Below are 22,730 nucleotides of genomic sequence, written 5' to 3' on the forward strand. Positions count from 1 at the left end.
TACATCTTACTTTGGAGAAGTGTGGCTCACTGGTTAGAAGAGGCAGACCCTGATGCAGAGGTCAGACCCGGGACCAGGGTTCAATTCCCGACGCGGCAGGGTCTTGAGCCCAAATGTCCACGGACTCGATAATTCTCGCCTCGGTGCCTACTCGAATCATGGGTTCACACTCTGCAGCTCTGGGCAATAGCTTGCTTAATCTCCACTATGGCCCCCCGCGGCGGGATGCCTGGTCTTCACCTTGGGGATGCCCAGTAGGGGTAATCTCGCAGGGAAAGCCAGGACGGGTTCCCAAAGCAAGCGCTAAGAGACCTGTCGGTGATTTGGCGCTATATAAATCGAAATTAACATAACATAACATAACTATATTTGGTAGAAATTAGCACAGCCAATACACCCCTCTCTCTCCCTGAGGGTGCAGGAATTGCTGAGATACAGTACAAGCGATACCCATTTAAATGAACGCCATTTTATGAACAAGTCTCTTGAAGACAAATCAGGTTGAGGTAGAGGATAGATCTGTGGGAGTGGCCAGACCCTCCGCAGTGGGGGTCCATTTTGCCACTAATTGCGGGAAGTTAGTACTGTTGGCTGAACAAGATGCTACAAGATTACCTAGTGATGCCCACAATGGATCCTCTGCCTCCCCATCTGGGGAAAGAGAAACTGCCCTCATGGGCGTCATTAATCAATCAATCAGGGGGTTTGTAAAGTGCGCTACTCACCTGTGAGGGTCTCAAGGTGCTGGGGGAGGGGGCAGCATGCTCCGGGTCAGTGGAAGAACCAGGTCTTGAGGTCTTTCCTGAACATGTGCATGGTCGGGGAGCGTCTGATGTTCACAGGGAGCTTTTTTCAGGTTTTCGCTGCGATGTAAGAGAAAGCTCTCCCGCCGGTTCAGGGGACTTATGGCAGGGCGAGGTCAGCGGAGCGGAGGTTCCTCTTGGGTACATGGAAGGATAATCTCCTGTGGGGTATTTGGGTTCGATGTTGTTGAGTGATTTGTCATGCCACAACAATCCGAGTGATCCATTAAGTCTTGCACATTAACTTACGGCATTTTATTTTCCTTCACATGGCCTGCCTCACTACTTAGGGCACCCATTAATGTTGACAAGTAATTTGTGATAGGAGTGGTGTTGAGCGGAAACGCACAGAGCCTTCTTCCGCTTGCCCACGATGAGAACGTACACCCAAATGAAATTACACTTTGTATCTTCTCACCACTTTAAGACTGTGTTAGGGGATTCTTACCACTAAAGTTCAGCCAGAGGCCAAGATGAAAGCAGGATGGCACGGCCTCATACGGGTGCAGACAGGCCGGCCCTTGACCCTGGCTTTGCCCAGGTGCGGTCGGGCACACCCGCACATCACATGCTGTGGGAGCACCTTGACACTTTCCTAACACCAGCAGTCATGTCCCTCCTGTTCTTGGCAAGGTGAATGCTGGGGGATCAAGTCCTACACCAGCCGGGCCTCCGTTGTAACAGCAGGGCAGAGCAGGTAAGCATTGCAGGCCCGTGTGTAGTATTCCGTGCTGCGGGAGTTCCTTGACGCTTTAATTTAAAACCTTCTTTATTTGTTTGATATATCCTTGTTTCTGTGTTGTTGACCATTGTTTTGAGGTTCAAATTGTAGAGATTGCTTAGGATGGATAAGCCGGCTTCCAGTAGTAATTCAGCTTGGGGCCACAGAAGTCAGAAAGAAAATAACGCTGCTGTAGGGGATATAGGAGGGCTCCTGGTAGTATGCAGCTTCTACTCTATGACAAGTGTAAGAGAGCTGGCAACAGCATGGAGCCATAGCTTTTGTGGGATGCATATTTCTCCTCTACATATGTAGCAGCAGTTTGATTCATAACTGACTCTACTCACATAGTCCTGCCCTTTCGAAAATATCACTCCCACATGACAAGAAAGTGACAGACAGCTAAGTCCTACTAGACTTGTAAAAGTGATCCTAATGTGCATTTTGTTTAGCTCCCCCAGCTGTGTCTGCTTTCTTCACTAGTGGTGTTATTGATCTTTTCCAGGCGTTGGGGTACTTCCAAAAATATTTGTTGAATGGACTGTTTCTCTCCTTGACCAAGGTACCTTTAAGAGATACTGGCTTGTTTCATGTGACTTTTTGCCCTGTCCCTCTAGGCTTTTGAAGGCATCCTAATACACATTTTGCTCTGCTACTACAGCTTTATCTGCCTTGCTGTTTTTCACCCACTGTGCAACTGACCCTTTCCAAGCCTATTTTGTCCCTTCCCTACAAATATAGCATGTTACAATGCTGTCATTGCATCGCGCTACCATTACAACGCGGTCGTTACAACGACTGCGTTTAGTACACAATGCATTTACATTGCAAGTCATTGCAACGACTTGCACTAGGGGGCGCGCTGGACTTAAGAATAATAATAAATACTACTCCTACTCCAGGTTGTGCAACAGTAGGGAAGGTGTTGGAATTTATTTCCAATACCTGGGCGCCCCCTAGTGCAAGTCGTAATGACTTGCAATGTAATTGCATCGCGTGCTAACAACGATACAGCACGCCCCCCCGCAGTCACTTGTAAATAAAATGTGGACACCCGTGTGCATCTTTTTAAGCGTCCGATACAGCCTTCGCAGTCGGTAGGGCCACCTAAAAAACACCCAGCTAACATGACATGGAATTCTAATTACATTTATGTAGCACTTTATACCCTTGATGGTAGGGTCAAGTGGATTATTGAATGGGTAGCATGCTAAACTTAATAGGTGTGAAGAGTGTTGTATTGGAGACATTTCGTTTGTGCGTGTGCGACCAGAATGATGCTCTTATTTTGTCTTAGTTTTTGGTGCCTAGGGGTGTAGTGGCAAGAACAGGAGTGAGGGATAGAACTCATGCACTTTACATTAATTTATTCTGCCTGATTGTCGAAATTATTACATGAAAATAGGGTCAATGTTGAAGGAATTTTGAGAAACCCTTGTAAGCATGTTGATCCTGTCACCCAACCTTTGCTTATTAATAACACCTAACTGGTACAGTAGGAAATGAAAACCATTTCCAAAAGATTCCTGGAAAGGTTCTGGGGTGAACCTGCTGGGAAAAAATGGCAGAACTGTATTCCTGTAGATAGAACACAATTATGGAAGCGACCTACATAAATGAGAGGTGGCTTCTAGAACTGTGACGGTGCCCAATGTTGAACATGGTGCTATAAAAATAGTGATGTAACTTCACCCGAAAGAGGTTCAGTGGAACAGTTGAGACTTGTATGTAGACAGTGATGAACTACCCCAAAACAACGGACTAAGTATCAAAAAGATACTGTTACATTACACATTTGTTGTGCTTAAGAAATATCCATAAAAAAATAGCAAATTTATTCAAGTAAAATGGCTTTCCACCAGCTCTCTATGCCAGTTAATTTATTGAGTATCATATATCACTCCAGGTGCATCCCCACCAATTGTATGAACATTTAATGCTACATTTCTAAAGGGCCTTTACACACCAGTGAAGTGTTTTATGTCTATTTGCAGGCGAGTATTTGGCTGGTGGCATCATCAGAGTTGTGTACACCTAGTTCACTCATTCAACTGAACAGTTTTTATGTCAATAGTACTCACGCCGCTGCTAGCAAAGACTGCACTGGTCATGTCGAAACACTTAAGAAAACCTAGACCACTCTTGGCCAATCACAATTGCGCAGCTGCCAACTGGTAGCTGCACTGTCAGTGCCATAGGACCAAACTACAACCTGATGGCTACACAAAAAGTATTTGAAGATTATTGGCAGTGAGGGAGAAGTGCACACAGGGATAAGCCAGAGAATCTCTCACTGACTGCCCTCATCTCACTCTGCTTCCCACTGCTCTCCATGTGCCATAGGAGATGCTTGTTGTTTTGTGCTCAAGGTTGCCCGTTAGGAACCCAACTCCTAGGAAAAATCATATTCTGCAAAAAGCGGAGCCATCAGTGAAAGTCTCCTGCTCCCACCTTAACATGCCCTTCCAGAGGCCCAGGATACAAGCTCGCCTATCCTGCTCCCCAGCCCCCTACAAGTCTCAACTTTTGTACAATAGATGGAGCAGTCACTACATCCCTTATAGTAGAGCCATTTTTAGTACTTGTGGCATCCGGTCTTACAATCTTTTTTGCCCCCCCCTCCCCATGAGCTCCTTTTCCATGGATTCCCTCACTACCACACTCCAACAGTGCCCCTCATCTCTCCATAGTTCTCTTTCATATACATTTCATTTATTCTATAGTACTCTTCATACCAGTGTAGGACGTCCGAGCTCTTTATATCACACACATTATACAGGGATAATGAATCATACATGACATCAGTCTATAGGAAATGTTACAGATGAAAATGAGGATTACAAGGTATAGGAATCACATATCATCCACTCTAGTTAGCAGTATATTTTAGTGTGTGGTCTGGAGAAACACAAACTCAGGTTTTAAAACATACCACAGTGATTGGAGTTGGCTTTACTAATAAGAATGTATTCCTACCCAAACAAGCCCTTTTTAAAACAAAAAAATTATAATGGAAAGACTAGGGGAAGAAACATAATGTTCTAACCTATACCATAAAGATTGCATGAATCTCTTTGGTGACAGTTCATAGTTCACTGTGCTATATTATTATTGTAATTTATGAACTGCAAGTAACAAATGGATCTCTGTGTCAAAAGCAGTAACCCACTGAGCTATCCACATAAAATACAGCCTGCGATTGGTACCAAAGTGGACTTGTTCCAGTTTACTCTAAGTCCGGAGGCTAGTTCATCTGCCATCAAGATTTGTAGGAGTCTTGTGCCTGTGTGCTGTGAGGCTTGGAGAATAAAATCAAGTCATCTGCATATAGAGAGTCACGATCGTCTAGAAGATTGTGCCATTCAAAGCCACATATCGTGCGTCTCTATTCCTAGGCCGAAGAAGAGGGGGTAAAGGGGGCATCCCTGTGTCGTACCTCTTTTTATCGGAAATGAGTCGGACAGACACCCATTAACACGTACCCGTGCACTAGGCTTTGACTATGGTGGTTGTTGGTACGCGAAGAAATAATGACCAAAGTTAATCTTTTTTAGGACTTGGAACCAAGAGATCCCCCGATGGTGTTGAACGTCTTTTCAAAGTCCTGCAGCAAGAGTGCATAATGACCTATTAGTTCATGGCGTCGAGCTATAATCGGGTGCAACCTCCGAAGGCAGTGGCAGGTACCTCTCCCTAGCATAAAGTTATTCTGGTCCCGGATAATTAAGGAGATTATAACTTTAATCAACCAATTCACTAGGATCTTAGCATAGATCTTCATTTCCATGTTAATAAGGGATATGACGCGGTATGAGGAGCACTTTTTCAGTTCTCTTCCGAGTTTATATAGGACTAGCACATGGTTTCCTGCATGTCTTTAGGGAAGCAACCTTTCTGAAGCTATTTTTGGAATAGTGAAAGAAAAGGAGGATTTGTTAAGGACTGATAATTTAAAACAAAATTCCAATGGGAAACCATTAGGACCAGGGTTTTTCCCCTCATTGCAGATCAGTAGTTGCTTCTGAGATTTCCCGCAATGTTATGGACAAATCTTAGCCTTCCTTATCTGTTCTAGACAATGATTGTAAGGGGATTCAGTTCATCCTGGGGTGGGGTGTGTTAGTCATTTGCAGCCAGATTCATCAACCAAAATTGCGATAGCAATAGCTGCGAATTAGCTATTGCGATCGCAATTCAATGAACCGCAATTCATGAAAAATAAACTGATCATTTTGCGAATTCGCAAAAAATATATTGCGAATTCGCAATTAAAATCTCAGAATCTAAGTGGAACCCCCTTAGCGATTCGTAATTAGCGAGACTCCAATGATTCTGCGATTAAAATTGTGAAATCGCTAAATATTCGCTGATCAGATTCATGAAAAATCGCATTTAGCGAAAAACCTCAATCGCTATTTGCGAGGTGCAATTTAAGGAGAACCAAAACCCGGTGGTAACCATGAAGTTAAAAAAAATAATAATAATAATTCTTCCCAAACTAGCCACAGGTGTGGGCCTGACCAAATCCACTTAGGGAGACACAGTAGGATCATGAGGTCATTCACAATGCCAGTACTCTACATGGTGGTTAGGCGGTGAAGGCTCCAGGCTGCAGCAAGGAACAGACGCAGGATCCAGGAGCGAATTTTCCGCCAGCGGATCACACTTCTGGGCCAAACTGAGGAGGAAATCTACTCCAAGTACCGGCTGAATGGGGAAATGATTACAAAGCTCATCCGGGACCTTGACCCCCTGACCCCCCGGGACCTTGACCCCCTGATGCAGCACCCAACAAGGAGGACCAATGCCGTGCCCACCCATGTCCAGGTCTTGTGCAGCCTGCATCTCCTGGCTTCCGGAAGCTTCCAGGGGATAGTTTCCGTTGCAGGGGGGATCTCCCAGACCACCTGTCCCGCTGCCTGAGGAGTTTCCTGGATGCCATGTTGAGCCGCCTACACCTTTTACATTAAATTCCCAACCACCCAACAGGACTTGAATCAAACCAAGCTAGAATTTTACAACTTAGCACAATTCCCCCATGTAATTGGATGCATTGACTGTACCCACATCCGCCCACCCACAGAGACAGAGTACATGTACCGGAACCGCAAGTCATACCACTCACTGAACATCCAGATGGTGTGCAACGCCAAGACAATCATCACTGACATAGTGGCACAATACCCGGGGAGCACGCATGACTCCTTCATATTCCGGCACAGCTGCATGCACACACGACTGCCCAGGGGAGACTATGGCGAAGGACACCTTCTAGGTAAGTACACGTGTCAACAAACAGTACATTGAGACCATGTAGCTGCGCACGACAGGCACTCACACTCTGCTCCTTTCATTCAGGTGACAGCGCCTATGGCCTCCGTGAGTACCTCCTCACCCCATACCTCAACCCTGCCACACCACAGCAACGGCGTTGCAATGCTGCTCACATTCGCACTCTGAATTGCATTGAGCGGACATTTGGACTTTTAAAGAGCAGATTCAGCATCCTACACAAGACTGGTGGGGCCCTCAAATACCAGCCTGAGGTCTGCTGCCGCATCGTGACCGTGTGTGCAATACTCCACAACATTGCTACCAAGCGGAGGATACCTGTGGATATCTCTGGTAGTGAGTCGGAAGGGGACAACCGCCAACCTGCAAACGTGCATCATGCCCGCGGGGAGAATCCTGCTGAAGGACACAGGCGCCGCAACCAAATCACAATGAACTGTTTCTAGTGCACCCATTCCCCGCACACAACACTGCACTCATGCATGACAAATGTAATAATGACATGAGTTGGATTTACGTGAGACCATAAATTCTTATTGTTTATTCACAATAATGTGGCCTTTGTTGTCCATGATATCACATGCGAACTGTATTGCATCATACGGCCCCATGAAGGGGTAGAGGGCTTGCTTGTTGAATCAGCATGGCCCTGCAGGCAGAGTTAAATATGTCACTGGCGCCTCCGTCCGGACGCACCCAGTCGCCTCTCCGTGTCCTCCACAACACTGTTGGCCCGTGATGCTGCAGTGGGCCTGCTGCTGCTGCGGCGGCGTTCAGTTACCAGCGGCAAGGACATGCTGCTGTGGCTTGAAGTGCCCTCGCTGGCATCATCCCCCCCACCTGCTTCACCATGGCCAGTCTGCTGCAGACTATGCACTGCTGCTGTCACCTATTCAAGTGCCCCGGCGACGTCCTGGCAACATTGGACCATCTGCACCTGCATTGCAAGGGAGCGGCGGGAAATTTGTGATGTGTCATTTTAAATTATGTGATTGGACCTGGTGTAGGCTGACGGGCGGGTCAGCAGCTGGCGGTGGCGGCGGCGGGTGATATCCTGCTGGGATACCAGGATCCGGCTGTTCTCACGAACAGCTGCGGTCATGCCCTGCATGCATTCAGTGAGCTGTCCCACATTTTGCGCGGTCTTATGCAGCTGCAGGTGAATGGCTGCCAAGTGACGCGCCTGCTTCTGATTTACCGCGAGCATACGGCGTTCAATGGCCAGGCCAGGATCCTGTTCATGGACACCCCTGCCCGCGCGTGTTGAGGCGTCACGCTGCTGGCGCGTCAGTCCGCTGGACTGTGATCTTACAGCAGCTGTGCGCCTGGTCTGCCTCCTGGCTGCTGGTGGTGTGGCCTGTACCACTGCCGTGAGTGTCAGTTGGGGTGGTTGCTGGGCACCTGTGGCTGCAGGGGTGGCCCTGTCCACATGGGGAGGTAGTGGTACTGCTGCTGGTGGCTTATATGGTCCTGGTCGTGGTGCAGGTTGGCCCTCACCCTCGGTGTCCTCCGGGTTCTCCTCTATATGTAGGGCCTCACTGTCGGTGCTGGGTTGTTCAGACGCACCTGTGATGTAAATGGGTGCATGATTACTGATATGTATCTTACACATGAGATGTTGCTACATGCATGCAGGCTTGCTTTCCCTGACTGGCTTTTGGAATTACTTTGAATTGACCGGTCTGGCTGTGTTGGGCTATCTGGGAATTTTGGTTACACTACAACTCCCACAATGCAATAGGGCATTTCATGTGTGCATGGCCTGCATTACTGGGGTTGTCAAATAGCTATCTCAGGAGTCATGGGCATTGTTAGGGGACGGGGTCGCAGTCGCATGGCACTTACCTTGGGATTGTTGGGTGGGTCGGGATGAGTCCAGCTGGGTAACCCCCACGCAGGTTACAGGATTCATGGTGTCCTCCACAAGGTCTTCCAGTGGAGTGTTGGGTGCAACAGCGGGCTCTCCTCCACTGGTGGCAAGTCGCTCCCCCAGCCTCTCAGCGATTCGCTCTTTGGCACGCCCTCTGAGGTCGTACCACCTCTTTTTTAATTCGTCTATGTAGCGCTGGGTCACCCTGACTGCATTGACCTTTGCGCGGATGCGCAGCCAGATGCAGCGCTTTTCAGCCTCAGGCACCCTCCGGGAGTCCTAACCAAAAAGGCGAGCATGGTCCTTACAGACTCCCTCAATGAGGAACTCAAGTTCTTGCTCAGAAAATTTAATCTTCCTCTTCCTTCCTGGGGCACTGCTCCCTGCTGCTTCCTGGGACATTTTGAAGGTTGTTGGTGTCCTGGCGTGGTGCTGCAAGTTTTCTGTAGTGGCGCTTTGGCCAGTACTGCTTCCACTTTCAGGCTCAGTGATCAGAATGAGGGAGGGAACAGGCTACTTCCTGGTTGTGATGTCATCAATGGGCTCAAAATGCGACTTCCCGTTTTTGCGATCTCGCAGTTTTCGAGATCGCAAATTGCGATATCGGTAATTGCGAGATCGCAATTTCAACATGGGAAACGGACGATTCTGAGAATTTTATGCGATTTTTGGCAAAATCCCAATCGGCAATTGCGGCCGATTGCGATTCGCTTTTTTTGATCGCATTTCTTAATGAATCCCATTCTGCGAATTCTAAATTGCGATTCGGTAATTTTCGTAATTTGGAATTCGCAGAATGTGGCCTTGATGAATCTGGGGGTTAGTGCTTGGTAGTTTGCTGCAGTTGCGTCTGCAATATCTTGAGAGCGTGTTATTGCCACTGTCTCTGCTGGTCAGAACTGCTTAGGGTGTGTTGTGCTGGTCGCTAAACTATGGAGTACATTTTCTTGATTTGTTGCCGAACTTGTATATACGGCTTTGGTAAGCCAATCTTTGTTGTCTAGCGGGTTCCATAGGTACAGTCCTCAACTCTGCTCTCAACAAATCTAGCTGTTGGAGAAGGGAGTGAGAGGCCGGCTGTATTGCCTCTCTCTCCAGCTACGATACCTCAGACTCAAGTGCCACAATACAGGCCTTGTGGCGTTGGCATTTTACCCCAATCAGGGACATGATCCTTCCATGTATGAGAGCCTTAAAGGCCTACCATGGTGTAATCTTTGAGCCTACTCAAGTGGGATTCATGCAAAAGTATTCTTCACTGTCAACCCACAGTGATGCAGCAAAGTCATCACACATGAGCCGAACTTCCCAAAAATAGCTAGATCTGCATTCAGGGCTTTGTAGTTCCAATAGAAGAGTGTAGTGGTCTGAGGTGCCCCAGGGAAGCATACTTATGTTAAGGACCCCTGTGACCTCCGTGACCCCCACCCCCCCACCCTTCTGGTAAGGAGATGTAATCAGGGTGGGATAGTGAATTGTGCACTATTGATGATGCATGTACCCACCTTTTCCCATCTGCCCTTGACTGCCATACAGCATTGTCATCCAATCGAAGTGGCCTATCAGAGTGCTGTGTGCCACATCTCTCTGTTTGTTCCTAACTGCATTGAAATGAAATCCGTGATAACATGTAATGTTGTGAGAAGGGGGGAGTAGGCACAACTCAGGAACCAGTGTAGGCCGTGCAGTGAGCCCACCACCACAACATATCTGCCCAGTGAGTCTTTGGTTGGTTTCTTTAATATCACTGGAAAACTTTTATGCAAGAGGATGGCCATCCCCCTAGAGGGGGGAATCCTGCATGATATACCACGTCATACCTGTATCTGCTTAGGGAAGCACACTTAGTCCATTTCAGGTGAGTGTCCTAAAGGAAAAGATTATTTGGAGAGTACCTCCTAACAAACTGCATGACAGCACTTCTTTTGACTTTATCGTTAAGACTTTACAGTCCAGGAGAGGATTGTATGTAGATTAAAGTGTGTTGCAGCCTGTGTCATGTCACTGTGGGAGTAATACTCCAACTTAACTTAATAACCCCAACCCTCAACACCCCCTTTTCACACTTCAGCCCGAGCAGCATCTGTCACCAATTAAACTGTATCATCTAGAACTACAGGTGAAACCTGTGTCCTAGCAATGTCAATTGTAATTCAGATCTGGGATACACTTGTAATGTTGGGTTGGCACAGGTCCAGTCCCGTGCATTTTGGAAGATAGTCTGCCACCTGTGTGTGTGAGTGGGCGCCCACACCGGTTTCCTCCATTCCCAATGGTCGACCCATATCCAGGGTCCATAGCCATCTAGCAAATGGGTATCAGCTGGATTATCAATTAGTCAATTGTATCCTGATTCCGGTCTGAGAGCTCTTCATGGTAGCCTTCAGGATTACATGGGGTGCTGCTTTGAATCTACCTTGGCGGGAGCTCCATTTGCCCATGCAGCTCGTTCATCTTGCTGACTGATCACACTAGAGTCTTTCTGGGGGAATGCGGCTCCTCCCCATTCCGTGCACCTCCAACTAGTCCTAAGCCTTCTCAGGTGTTTCGAAGAAGTCTGCCTTGCAGTTGTGGAGTACTTTTAGCCGGACCAGAAAGAACAACAAGTATATGAGCTGCATCACTTAGAGTTTTTGTTTGACTTCGGAGTATGACCTATGTTGTTTTTAGATGTTGAGCAATGGGGGCACCCTGTTTTCCCTGGCAGCCTGAAATTTAGGAGACCAGACAAAGAATCGGCATGGGCCTGGGGGTGGAGGGTTGGGGGGGGGGGGGGGGGTGGAGTCCGGACAGGAGGGGAACAGTCAGTGATTGGTGAACATTTTCACCACGTAGTACTTGTAGAGGACTCTGGCTGAATTCAAGAAAGGAGCCATGCAGTAATGAACTACTCTAGTTCAGGGCCCTACCTCCCCTCTGGTATTTCCACTATTTGGAGGTTATTGCTGCTGGATCAACCTTCTACATCGTCTGTTTGTTGTTCCAGTTCACCAGTAGTGTATAGGAGTTCCATAACGTAGTTTCAGAGTTTTCATGGTGCCTATGTTCCAGGGGGCCTAGTTTCCTGTTAACGATTTCAGTTGCATTACAGCAGTCTTGGTTCAGGAGGGCGAGGTTCATGCTGATGTCGCCAGTTCTGGTCTCAAGCAAGGAGCGAGTGTCCTTTATGGCCTAGAGGATCGTGTCAGCGTCCTCTCCCATTGTGCCTCCCAACTCCTCTCAGTCCTGGCGGTGGCCTGCCAAAGTGTTAGCCTTGGTGTATTTATCCACAGTGGCTTGCCCCTCATTGTGGCTCGGTTTGTCTTTTCCCATGGCACGTCCCCAAATGGGGCTGAGTGTGGCCATGAGGAGTCCGGGAAGGAGGGTCTCAATAGAGCCACTGCTCAGGCCGGTGAGGTACAACTCAGTTAGCGAATCCCGGCTCAAATCATTGGCCAGGCCAGCAGCACACACAGAAGCTATGGATGCCTCTGCCTAGCAAGGGTCGATTCGGGCGAAGCTAAGCTCAGATCCCCATGAGGTGGGTTCGGGGTTCTTACCGTGGGGGTCTTGTGCTGTGGTCTCAGAAGAGGAAGCAGAGCTGGGGTCCCCGTGCAGTACTCTGCATGCATGTTAAGAGACTGGGCTCAGGCCCCCACCACAGCACTCCACAGGAGAGGCAGCCTGGGGCCTAGGAGACCAGTCTCTCCATTCCATTCAAGGGTCTAGTCCAGCACTCTGCCTCCTCGCGGCCAGTTTGACCAGCATATCCCTGCCTTTTCCCTTCAGGCTCTTCAGGTCTGATTGCTAGTCGCCCGACCACCTGACCTATACTCACATCGTTGTTTGGTGCAGAGTGTGTTTCTCAGCTCTGCCCTGCCCCAGTGCGTGACCGCCATTTCATAGTCAAATGTGCTGCAGTCGCTCTGCTCACACTGCTGATTTGGGGCTTTCCGGACTGCTTATTTTGGGACCAAATTGGTTGTCTCTGCTGGGCTGTAGTGAAGGTCACTTGCCCATCTGCTGTGTTTGCAAGGCCAGATAATTACGGATGATGTCTGGGTCTATAGCTTAATATGTGCTATCTGCCTTCTTGCGTGGCCAGGCCACATTTCAAAGAAGTTTAATTTAAGTCACATTCCCAGTCTACCTTTGGCTCTCTAATTCCTTACAAATAAAAATCATTTGTGCTGACAGAAAACATACTTTGAGGGGCAGCCTAGCAGTCATTCGGAAAGACATACTTAATTGCAGACCTATACCCACCACAATTTGTGAATCAAAAGATACATCCTGAAATGCAGGTTTACATTTACTTAAGCACCATGTCCCACTTATCCAAACTCAAATCCAATTTCATCTACCAGTTATCCGAATGTGGTGCCTCAAACCAAATGAAGTCTAACAAAAACATCTTATCCAGAAACTTTGCTCTGGACTTCAGCAACATTAAATGTATATCTTATGCCACCCTAGATAATCCGCAAAAAACACAGTTGATGGACAGAATGTAGAACAATGTCATACATTCACCCCAGTACAAGGATCTGGGCCTAAATCCATCGTTTTTTTGGCACTCCACACCACCCTGGGTTAGACACTGGCTATATGCAAATCAGCTCTGACCCTGTGCCGCATGGGAACAGTCCAGTCCGAACTACCAAGCCATGTCTTTCCCAGACCGGAATCAAGCATCCAAGGACCGGTTTCTGGCTATCAGCCTTCATCAGCCTGGATAGTTTGACTCCAGTGGTGTGGAGAGCCTGGGACTCACGTCTGAGCATACCCAGCCCACTCGGGGTGAAAATTGCAAAAAACACAGTTGATGGACAGAATGTAGAACAATGTCATACATTCACCCCAGTACAAGGATCTGGGCCTAAATCCATCGTTTTTTTGCACTCCACACCACCCTGGGTTAGACACTGGCTATATGCAAATCAGCTCTGACCCTGTGCCGCATGGGAACAGTCCAGTCCGAACTACCAAGCCATGTCTTTCCCAGACCGGAATCAAGCATCCAAGGACCGGTTTCTGGCTATCAGCCTTAATCAGCCTGGATAGCTTGACTCCAGTGGTGTGGGGAGCCTGGGACTCACGTCTGAGCATACCCAGCCCACTCGGGGTGAAAATTGCAAAAAACACAGTTGGACAGAATGTAGAACAATGTCATACATTCACCCAGTACAAGGATCTGGGCCTAAATCCATCGTTTTTTTGCACTCCACACCACCCTGGGTAAGACACTGGCTATATGCAAATCAGCTCTGACCCTGTGCCGCATGGGAACAGTCCAGTCTGAACTACCAAGCCATGTCTTTCCCAGACCGGAATCAAGCATCCAAGGACCGGTTTCTGGCTATCAGCCTTCATCAGCCTGGATAGCTTGACTCCAGTGGTGTGGAGAGCCTGGGACTCACGTCTGAGCATACCCAGCCCACTCGGGGTGAAAATTGCAAAAAACACAGTTGATGGACAGAATGTAGAACAATGTCATACATTCACCCCAGTACAAGGATCTGGGCCTAAATCCATCGTTTTTTTGCACTCCACACCACCCTGGGTTAGACACTGGCTATATGCAAATCAGCTCTGACCCTGTGCCGCATGGGAACAGTCCAGTCCGAACTACCAAGCCATGTCTTTCCCAGACCAGAATCAAGCATCCAAGGACCGGTTTCTGGCTATCAGCCTTCATCAGCCTGGATAGCTTGACTCCAGTGGTGTGGAGAGCCTGGGACTCACGTCTGAGCATACCCAGCCCACTCGGGGTGAAAATTGCAAAAAACACAGCTGATAGCCAGAAACCGGTCCTTGGATGCTTGATTCCGGTCTGGGAAAGACATGGCTTGGTAGTTCGGACTGGACTGTTCCCATGAGGCACATGGTCAGAGGTGATTTGCATATAGCCAGTGTCTAACCCAGGGTGGTGTGGAGTGCAAAAAAACGATGGATTTAGGCCCAGATCCTTGTACTGGGGTGAATGTATGACATTGTTCTACATTCTGTCCATCAACTGTGTTGTTTTGCAATTTTCACCCCGAGTGTGCTGGGTATGCTCAGACGTGAGTCCCAGGCTCTCCACACCACTGGAGTCAAGCTATCCAGGCTGATGAAGGCTGATAGCCAGAAACCGGTCCTTGGATGCTTGATTCCGGTCTGGGAAAGACATGGCTTGGTAGTTCGGACTGGACTGTTCCCATGAGGCACAGGGTCAGAGCTGATTTGCATATAGCCAGTGTCTAACCCAGGGTGGTGTGGAGTGCAAAAAAACGATGGATTTAGGCCCAGATCCTTGTACTGGGGTGAATGTATGACATTGTTCTACATTCTGTCCATCAACTGTGTTTTTTGCAATGTTCACCCCGAGTGTGCTGGGTATGCTCAGACGTGAGTCCCAGGCTCTCCACACCACTGGAGTCAAGCTATCCAGGCTGATGAAGGCTGATAGCCAGAAACCGGTCCTTGGATGCTTGATTCCGGTCTGGGAAAGACATGGCTTGGTAGTTCGGACTGGACTGTTCCCATGAGGCACAGGGTCAGAGCTGATTTGCATATAGCCAGTGTCTAACCCAGGGTGGTGTGGAGTGCAAAAAAACGATGGATTTAGGCCCAGATCCTTGTACTGGGGTGAATGTATGACATTGTTCTACATTCTGTCCATCAACTGTGTTTTTTGCAATTTTCACCCCGAGTGTGCTGGGTATGCTCAGACGTGAGTCCCAGGCTCTCCACACCACTGGAGTCAAGCTATCCAGGCTGAGGAAGGCTGATAGCCAGAAACCGTACCTTGGATGCGTGATTCCGGTCTGGGAAAGACATGGCTTGGTAGTTCGGACTGGACTGTTCCCATGAGGCACAGGGTCAGAGCTGATTTGCATATAGCCAGTGTCTAACCCAGGGTGGTGTGGAGTGCAAAAAAACGATGGATTTAGGCCCAGATCCTTGTACTGGGGTGAATGTATGACATTGTTCTACATTCTGTCCATCAACTGTGTTTTTTGCAATTTTCACCCTAGATAATCCAGCCATAGTCCAAGTCAATCAATCAATCAATCGGGGCTTTAGGCATGACTACTCACCCTTAGAGGTCTCAAGGCGCAAGTCTTACACCAATATTCCAATCAGCCTACACATTACAGAGGAAACATTCTCAGTCTTATTATCACTGATCCAGACGTCATCAATTTATTCACCTCTTTTCCTGTTTACTTGTGTTTTAGAATTGTCGGTGGCTTTTGATACATTTGATCCTGGAAGGTTGATCGAAGCCCTAGAACACCACATGAGCTTCTGTGGTTAGGTTCTGAGGTAATTTTTATTATTTCGCAACAGAGGCACTAAGAGGAAAAGATTGGGAAATGCATCTCAGGGTGCTCTGAAATAGCGTGTTGTGACCCTCATTGCTCTATCCTCACCATGGCCTTATTCAACATTTATATAGGGCCATTGAGTCTGATCTTAGAAGATTTGGGTTACTCTGAGCACAGATAAGTAGACAACACACACATCTGCCTTAAAACATTGATGAGTGGTGGGTGGCAGGGGGTCTAGGGGGTGGATGACTGGGTTTCAGGATGGGTGCAGGAACTCAAATCTCCTGCTCCCAAAACTCTCTAACCACCTGAAGCCCTACGTTGTTAATCAGCCACCAAACTCATTGTTTATTGATGAGAAAGTGGCATGCCTGTGAGTGTGTTAAAAATTCTTCCATCATTGGTGGGCACATTACCTGCAACCTTTCTGCTTTCCTCTCAGGAGAGGCGACCTGGGACTCAGGAGAAAATATATGTTCAAGTGCACATTAGAGACACTTTGAAGACCTCCGAGACACTGAACACGAACTTCTAGAGACACAGCCTACTGCATAAGCCTTGGACCGCAGAACTTGCCTCCTCATAATGACTTGACCTAGCTGTGGCCACACATATCTGTACTCGGCCGGGACTTCAATATCCACGCTTTGAGGAAATCACAGGCCTGTGCTCCACAAAGTGCCGAACACGTGTTGGCTGCACTTACTTTTGCTGTGCTACTCCGAATTACCAGATTACCGTGAAACAGTAATCACAAATAAATAATTCAAAAACTCAGAAAAATTGAAAAGATTCATTACCTTCTGTAACAGCTACCCATTCTGGTAGATGATTTACTACTATATTCAGTCACCAGCTCTGTCCTTCCCACTAAAGTAAGCTCCTTATATCAATGGGTAAGGGGTTTCCCATTTTTGGCATCTGATTCCAACGAAATAACCCATTGAATTAAGACAGACACCACCAGGACCCACAATCCCCTTTTCTAGTCATCACACAGCACACTGGATCCATCCGGACTCCTGGTCCCTTGATCCAGCATAACAAACCAGTACTCCAGAAACAGGGCGAAGCAGCCAGGATGCAAGATTTGGCAACTCTCAAAGGCTTTGGACTAATAATTATGCAAATCATGCCTCTGCTTTATAGGAATGCAGTTTGAGATCTGGGCTTGATAAACTCCCTGGCCTCATAAGGCAGCTTGAGGATGCTCCAGGTTACTCTAGGCCATTTGCCTCCCCTTGCCAGTTTTACCGTTAGTGATTTCAACGTATTGAAGGAGGCTTGCAATGGGGTTATAGGTATGTTCAGAAAGCGATATGAAAATCTAGGGGCAATCAGCTCCTTCATGATTTGTTCCACCCTGACCAGGGAGAGCAGAAGTCCCATCCAGCAGTCAGTGCTGTCCTCTCATCTATTCCCACGTCATAGTCCTCCCATAATGCAATGGAAGCATCCTTGTGCAGCCTGGTGCCTTGGTAGCACTCATACTCTTCCGTCCATTGCTGAAGAAATTACATTCTAAAGCGGGTTATTCTTCTAGTCCGTGGAGAATTGAAAGACTTGATCCAGCTGATTTTGAGGCCTTCTAGTCCCTCACCCGACCAACCGGCCCAGAGAACCAAGGACCACACCAAGGAACAACCCTGACTGAGACCCAACACCAGCAGCAGAAGGGCCAAGACCAAACCCTACAACAGCTAATGATCTTGTGCACAATTGGGGAAAGACTGGCTTCAGGTTCACTTATGTATAATAAAATGTAGTCTGCATATAACTGTATAATTATATTTCCCCCTGAAAATGTGATGCCCCTTTTCAAGTGATGTTCCTGTCTGTGCGTACTGCAGCAGGGATAGCAGGCACATACCTGGCAGGCGCCCCTGTTTCTGTGAACTTGGGGGGATAATACCCCATTTATGCTGATCCTGGTAACTGGGCCCGAATAATGTATAGCTGGAACATTAGCAGGCCTCCCATTCTTACTACGGCTTGTGTGCACCCCCGTGAAAGCGAGACAAGCCTTTCGATGTGGACAGCTTGTGCACACTCTTGCGCATAGTCCAGTTTGTGACCTAGCGATGCATTCTTGCAATCCTTTTGTAGAATCTGAAGTGCTGAAGTGCTAGAACCAGATATTCTGGCCAGTCTGTTACATGCTCGCATGGTGGGCATGGACCTTTCTGGATATAAAGGGCTCTTCTGCAATCAATTTTCCAGGTTGAAGGCTTTTCCTAAAAAGAGGCACCCTTCTTAGCTCAAATCTGTTGAGGTTTACTCACATTCTCACTGCTTGTTCCATTGCTAATCTCCATAGCTTCTCATTGTATTTCCTCCATGTTGTGTCTGGCCTGATGATACACCTTATTTGGAGGATGGGGACAGATTTCCTAGTTCCTGACTACGAAGTAAGGGTATGTGTACGTCAGTGTGCCTGGGTGTGGCTGCAAGTGCGTTCTCAGTTCGTGCATCCAGTCAAATCCCACAACCCACAGCTATCAAATTCTAGTCCATACACATATAACAAGCCAGACTGGCTTTGCCATTGCTTGTGGTTGTATTGGAATGAAACTGCTACTGCATGAACCTTTCAAAGGTAGATGTGTCTTGTTCTACATGATCACTTTCGTTTAACATGCGTAACACTATCTTGCGACTGTGTTTAAACAGTATTTGAGTCATGTAAAATGCAGATGTAGCTTATGCATGTATATTTGAATGAAGTAATCCGCGTGGTAAGAATATTGATTTCTCTTTGTTTCAGATCGCTCTGAGGGACTGTGTAACAATAGATGTGAAGGAAGACAAAAAGCCTCGCAACCCCTTTACACAGTATGGTTATTTATTTATTTTAATTATGTGTAATTTACAAAAAGGAGTGGCAGACGAGAACTCTCATGTTGTGTGTGTCGCGCAAAAAATCTCTATATTTTCATTAGAATTAGATGGATCTGCTTTGCCGTTGTGCTGCTTTTGCAATGTCTGAGATTACTATATAGAAGAATAGTATATGAGTGGACACGTATGTGAGTCGGTGTTAAGCGTCTAAGGGTGGTCTGTGCACTGTGTTTATTGTGTAGATAAAACATGTAGGTGGAAAATCAAAGAACATTTTTTCAGAGTAAGGTAAGCCTAGGACTGCGCGTTCTTCGGTGCACACATAGAATATTGTCGACTGGCATAAAGGGAAGGTTTGGTAATTTGCATGTTGTAGAATTTCCTTCAAAAGGACTCAATCTTCTTTCTGGGCTAAATTATATGGAGAGGTACAGAAAGCTTCAATGTATCCTAGAAATTATACACTGGAAATGTAGAAATCGCGTGAGCATTATTTTATTTATTTATTTATTTATTTATGCGATTTTATATAGCGCACACTTTACCCGAAGGTGTCGGAGCGCTTTACATAGGAACCAGTTGAGAAACATAAGGATTTAGGATTACATGCGTTACATAAAGGATACAAAATGAAAAAATTGCAAATGTACAAGATGTAAAGTCACACAAGGAGGAGATACAAATGGATATACTTTAAGAGTCACATAGGAATGGTAGGTTGTACAAAAGTCAACCGCATATACTAGTGATTAGAGTTATCTCTATATACAGAAAAGCAGAGTTCCATTAGGTGGGGTCGGAGGGGGGATGCAGTCATAGCACCAAGGGAGGGACAGAGAAGGGCAGGAAAGTGAGACAAACCAGAGAGGGAAGCCGATAGTAACGAGTAAGACAGCGAGGAGTGTGTCAGAGACAGCAGGAGAGACAATAGAAAGGTCGTTAGGACAGAGGGGGAGGTCAGAGATCGCTAAAGTGACGGAGGAGAAAGTTAGAAGAAGAAGAGTCATCAAAAGAAAATGGCTCGAAACTTAGAGGTCCAGGTCCGAAAGTCCAGGAAGAGGGCTGCCATAGCCAGCAAGTCCGGGGGGAGAAAGGCAGTCCGCGGCAAAGTCACAGCCTCATCGTCCATGAGGAGCTGGGGCAGAGGAGTTCGATCCGGATACCAGGAGTCAAGGAAGAAAGACTACAGGCGCCAAAACAGCTGTTCGCAGAACGGGAGGCAGTCCCGGGAGGAGGGGAGAACACGCCACAAAGCCGACCCACATCATCTGGGGCCAACTGGAGGAGCCTCAGCAACGCCGACGCTGGATGGGCACAGGAGGAGGGGTCAGGAGGAGAGTTCTTCAGGCTATGCTTAGGCAGCAGCCGATCGCGAGCTTGAAAGTCTGACCGGGGAGTCATTGGCACCGATGTCCCTATGGTGCCGCCATTTTGGGGTCAGGCAAGCCCCGGGGTAGAGCAGACTGGAGCGCTTCTCTGAGGAGAGCAGCGAGGGCGCCCCGTTAGTTGCGGTGGGGCCCGGCTCACCTCTAGTGCTGGTGTAACATGGGAGGCCAAGGTCGTCAGGTGGCAACCTCCGCTGGCACGACAGGATCCGGTGAACAAAGCCGCCCGGCAGCCACCATTTTGCCTCACAAGCACGAGATCCCCCGAGGTCGCGCCAGGGACGATCCTGTATCTCCAGAAGCATCCAAGCGCTCTACAGCTGAGCACTGCACCTTCCGCTTCCGAGGCGTGCTGGAAACAGCCCCCGGGCCACTGGGGAACCGCGAAATTAAGCTCCCGAGCAGCGCTGGAGCCGGGAGCCGAGACGGATTATGACCGCCCGGCTCCGCCCCCTTCCTGCATTACACCTTGTTGGAAATGGTGATGTAGGCCAATGAGGTTGTTCCCACTCAGCATGGTGAACAATGTCCAGATTACCCCAAAGAACACTTATGAACATGCCTCCCACCCTTCTACCCTGTTGCTACACTGCGCGGGCATTATACTGATAGCTTCCAAACTTTGAGGAGCAGTTCATGCCTTCTTACTGACTGTCTTACCACAAGACCTATCACCACCCACGTTACACTGCGGGCTATACACATCTGCAATAAAGAATTCAGTAAAGTACACCGTAAGTTTTAAAAGTAAAATATCCTTCTGTCTCTTGCGCTTCATGTTCCTAAAGGCACAATACTAAGCAATTTTTTTCACTGTTGTAATTCAAAGCCCTTTCAGTCAAATGCAACTCTGTAGTCAGTGGCTGTGTTGTTCATATTTGCCCTTCAAACCAATCATCCCAGGCTCTCGTTCTGAGAGGCCTCTTTATATTGATTTGGATGGAAACATGTGTGTTCGAACCAAATCGGCATTACAAGTTTTGCTGAAATTTTGCATGTGATATTAGCGCATGATAAATGTTCAAAGGCGCTTAGGGTGTCGAATTTAGCAGGTCATGCAAGGAGGAATTAGCCGTCAGAAATTGGTTCAGAATTGCAGAATGACATGCCGAAATCTGCACAAACACCAGTTTCCCATATCATTCTCTATTCTAATGAGGATTACTCTTAATACCGTGCTAATATTGCATATCCGCATCAGTAATTTTGTGTGGGAAATTAGCAATATTTATTAACCTCATTTTTTTAAGTTGATGGGTTTCAGTATAATGAGTCATACACTTTTTAATTAGCTTTTTCTCTTGTTCTTGATTTTAGGGTTGGTTTGTTTTCTGTCGCATTTACACAGGTAAGAAAGACTTTCCTTCCATAATTAGTTGATATATTGATACAAAACCAGTCATTTATTTATCAGTCTTGCATACTGTCATAGAACATACTGCAAGGTGCAAGGACGATATTACAAAACAATTTGATGTTCTTTTCTTTGCTTTTTTCTCCAAATGATTGCGGGCTAAGTTACACCTTTAGATTTACAATACAAGCACATTTCTGAATATGATGCATGCAGTAGGATTAACTGTGCTCAATGATTTCGGACTCCTTTTAATGGTCATTGTGTGGATCCTGTTGTAACATGAGGATGCACATTACAGGCCTAACAACCCAATATGTGGGATCGGTTGATAATGTTAGGTTGCTTACTGTTGCTTGTCACGCTGTTGAAGCACATAATTGATCAAAACCTACTCCCACTTTTCAGATCCAAAAGAAAATTATCGCTGGAATTGCAACTTGCATTAAATATGGTGTGATTGGAAGCCAATTATTACTCTAGAAAATTAAATTGCTTTGTTGCTAGAGCAAATTGTGCCTCTTTAATAGGTAACGCCTCATTTTCATATAGAAATATGGGAAAATGTTAGAGCGATGATTTAAACTTATTTTTCACTTGCTTTAAAAAATGTAACTCAGTGGTGAAAGTAGATTTTGATAATCTTGTGGATAAGTAACTTTAGGAAACTGTAATTTACGCTACCTAAGAGTAAACTGGTTTAGAATTGACTTTTCAGCTCTTGCCCAGAGACTGAATACACATCCTTGGCTGATTTGCTAATGACCCTCCTCTTGGAACACAATGTGATGGCCTCAGGCAGCAGGAAGGCTGGGCTGGTGTTGGAAACACGTTACTTACAAGTGACCAAGTGACACAACAGAGGGCCGCTTTTCCAGTTCTTCCTTTGGCTTGAAAATGTCAACTCGGGCTATCAGGAACTGGCATAATTGATTCCCAGAGCTGCCCTAGATGTTTTGCCTCGGTCCCCAGCGAGAGGGAAAACCAGTTTAAGCCCTAACCGAGAGGAGACCACCTCCTCTCAGTACGAGCGTGGCCAGGGGAAGGCCACAAGCTTATTTATGTGCGAGATGGCTGGGGATCGGTCTTTTAGAAAAATTACAGTAAACAAAAAGAGGAAGTGCTAAAAAAAAAAGGTGAGTATTCTCCAATCCCTAACTTGCACTCAGGAT

At 47.1% G+C, this 22,730-nt stretch overlaps 1 protein-coding gene across 2 annotated transcripts in view; it reads left to right on the top strand.

The window, feature by feature from the left end:
- The window catches only part of NSMAF (neutral sphingomyelinase activation associated factor), a 610,455-nt gene that overhangs the window by 120,223 nt on the left and 467,502 nt on the right, over positions 1 to 22,730 (top strand). Inside the window, exons 4-6 of one of the 2 annotated variants that reach the window (XM_078687268.1) lie at positions 2,030 to 2,086; positions 18,746 to 18,813; positions 21,522 to 21,552. In XM_078687268.1, the coding sequence (XP_078543394.1) occupies positions 2,030 to 2,086; positions 18,746 to 18,813; positions 21,522 to 21,552 (156 nt within the window). The remainder of the gene's footprint in view (positions 1 to 2,029; positions 2,087 to 18,745; positions 18,814 to 21,521; positions 21,553 to 22,730) is intronic. The other variant, XM_078687269.1, reaches the window with a different exon arrangement.

This window comes from Lissotriton helveticus, chromosome 4_1 (genome assembly GCF_964261635.1).
Source record: "Lissotriton helveticus chromosome 4_1, aLisHel1.1, whole genome shotgun sequence".
NCBI lineage: Eukaryota > Metazoa > Chordata > Amphibia > Caudata > Salamandridae > Lissotriton > Lissotriton helveticus.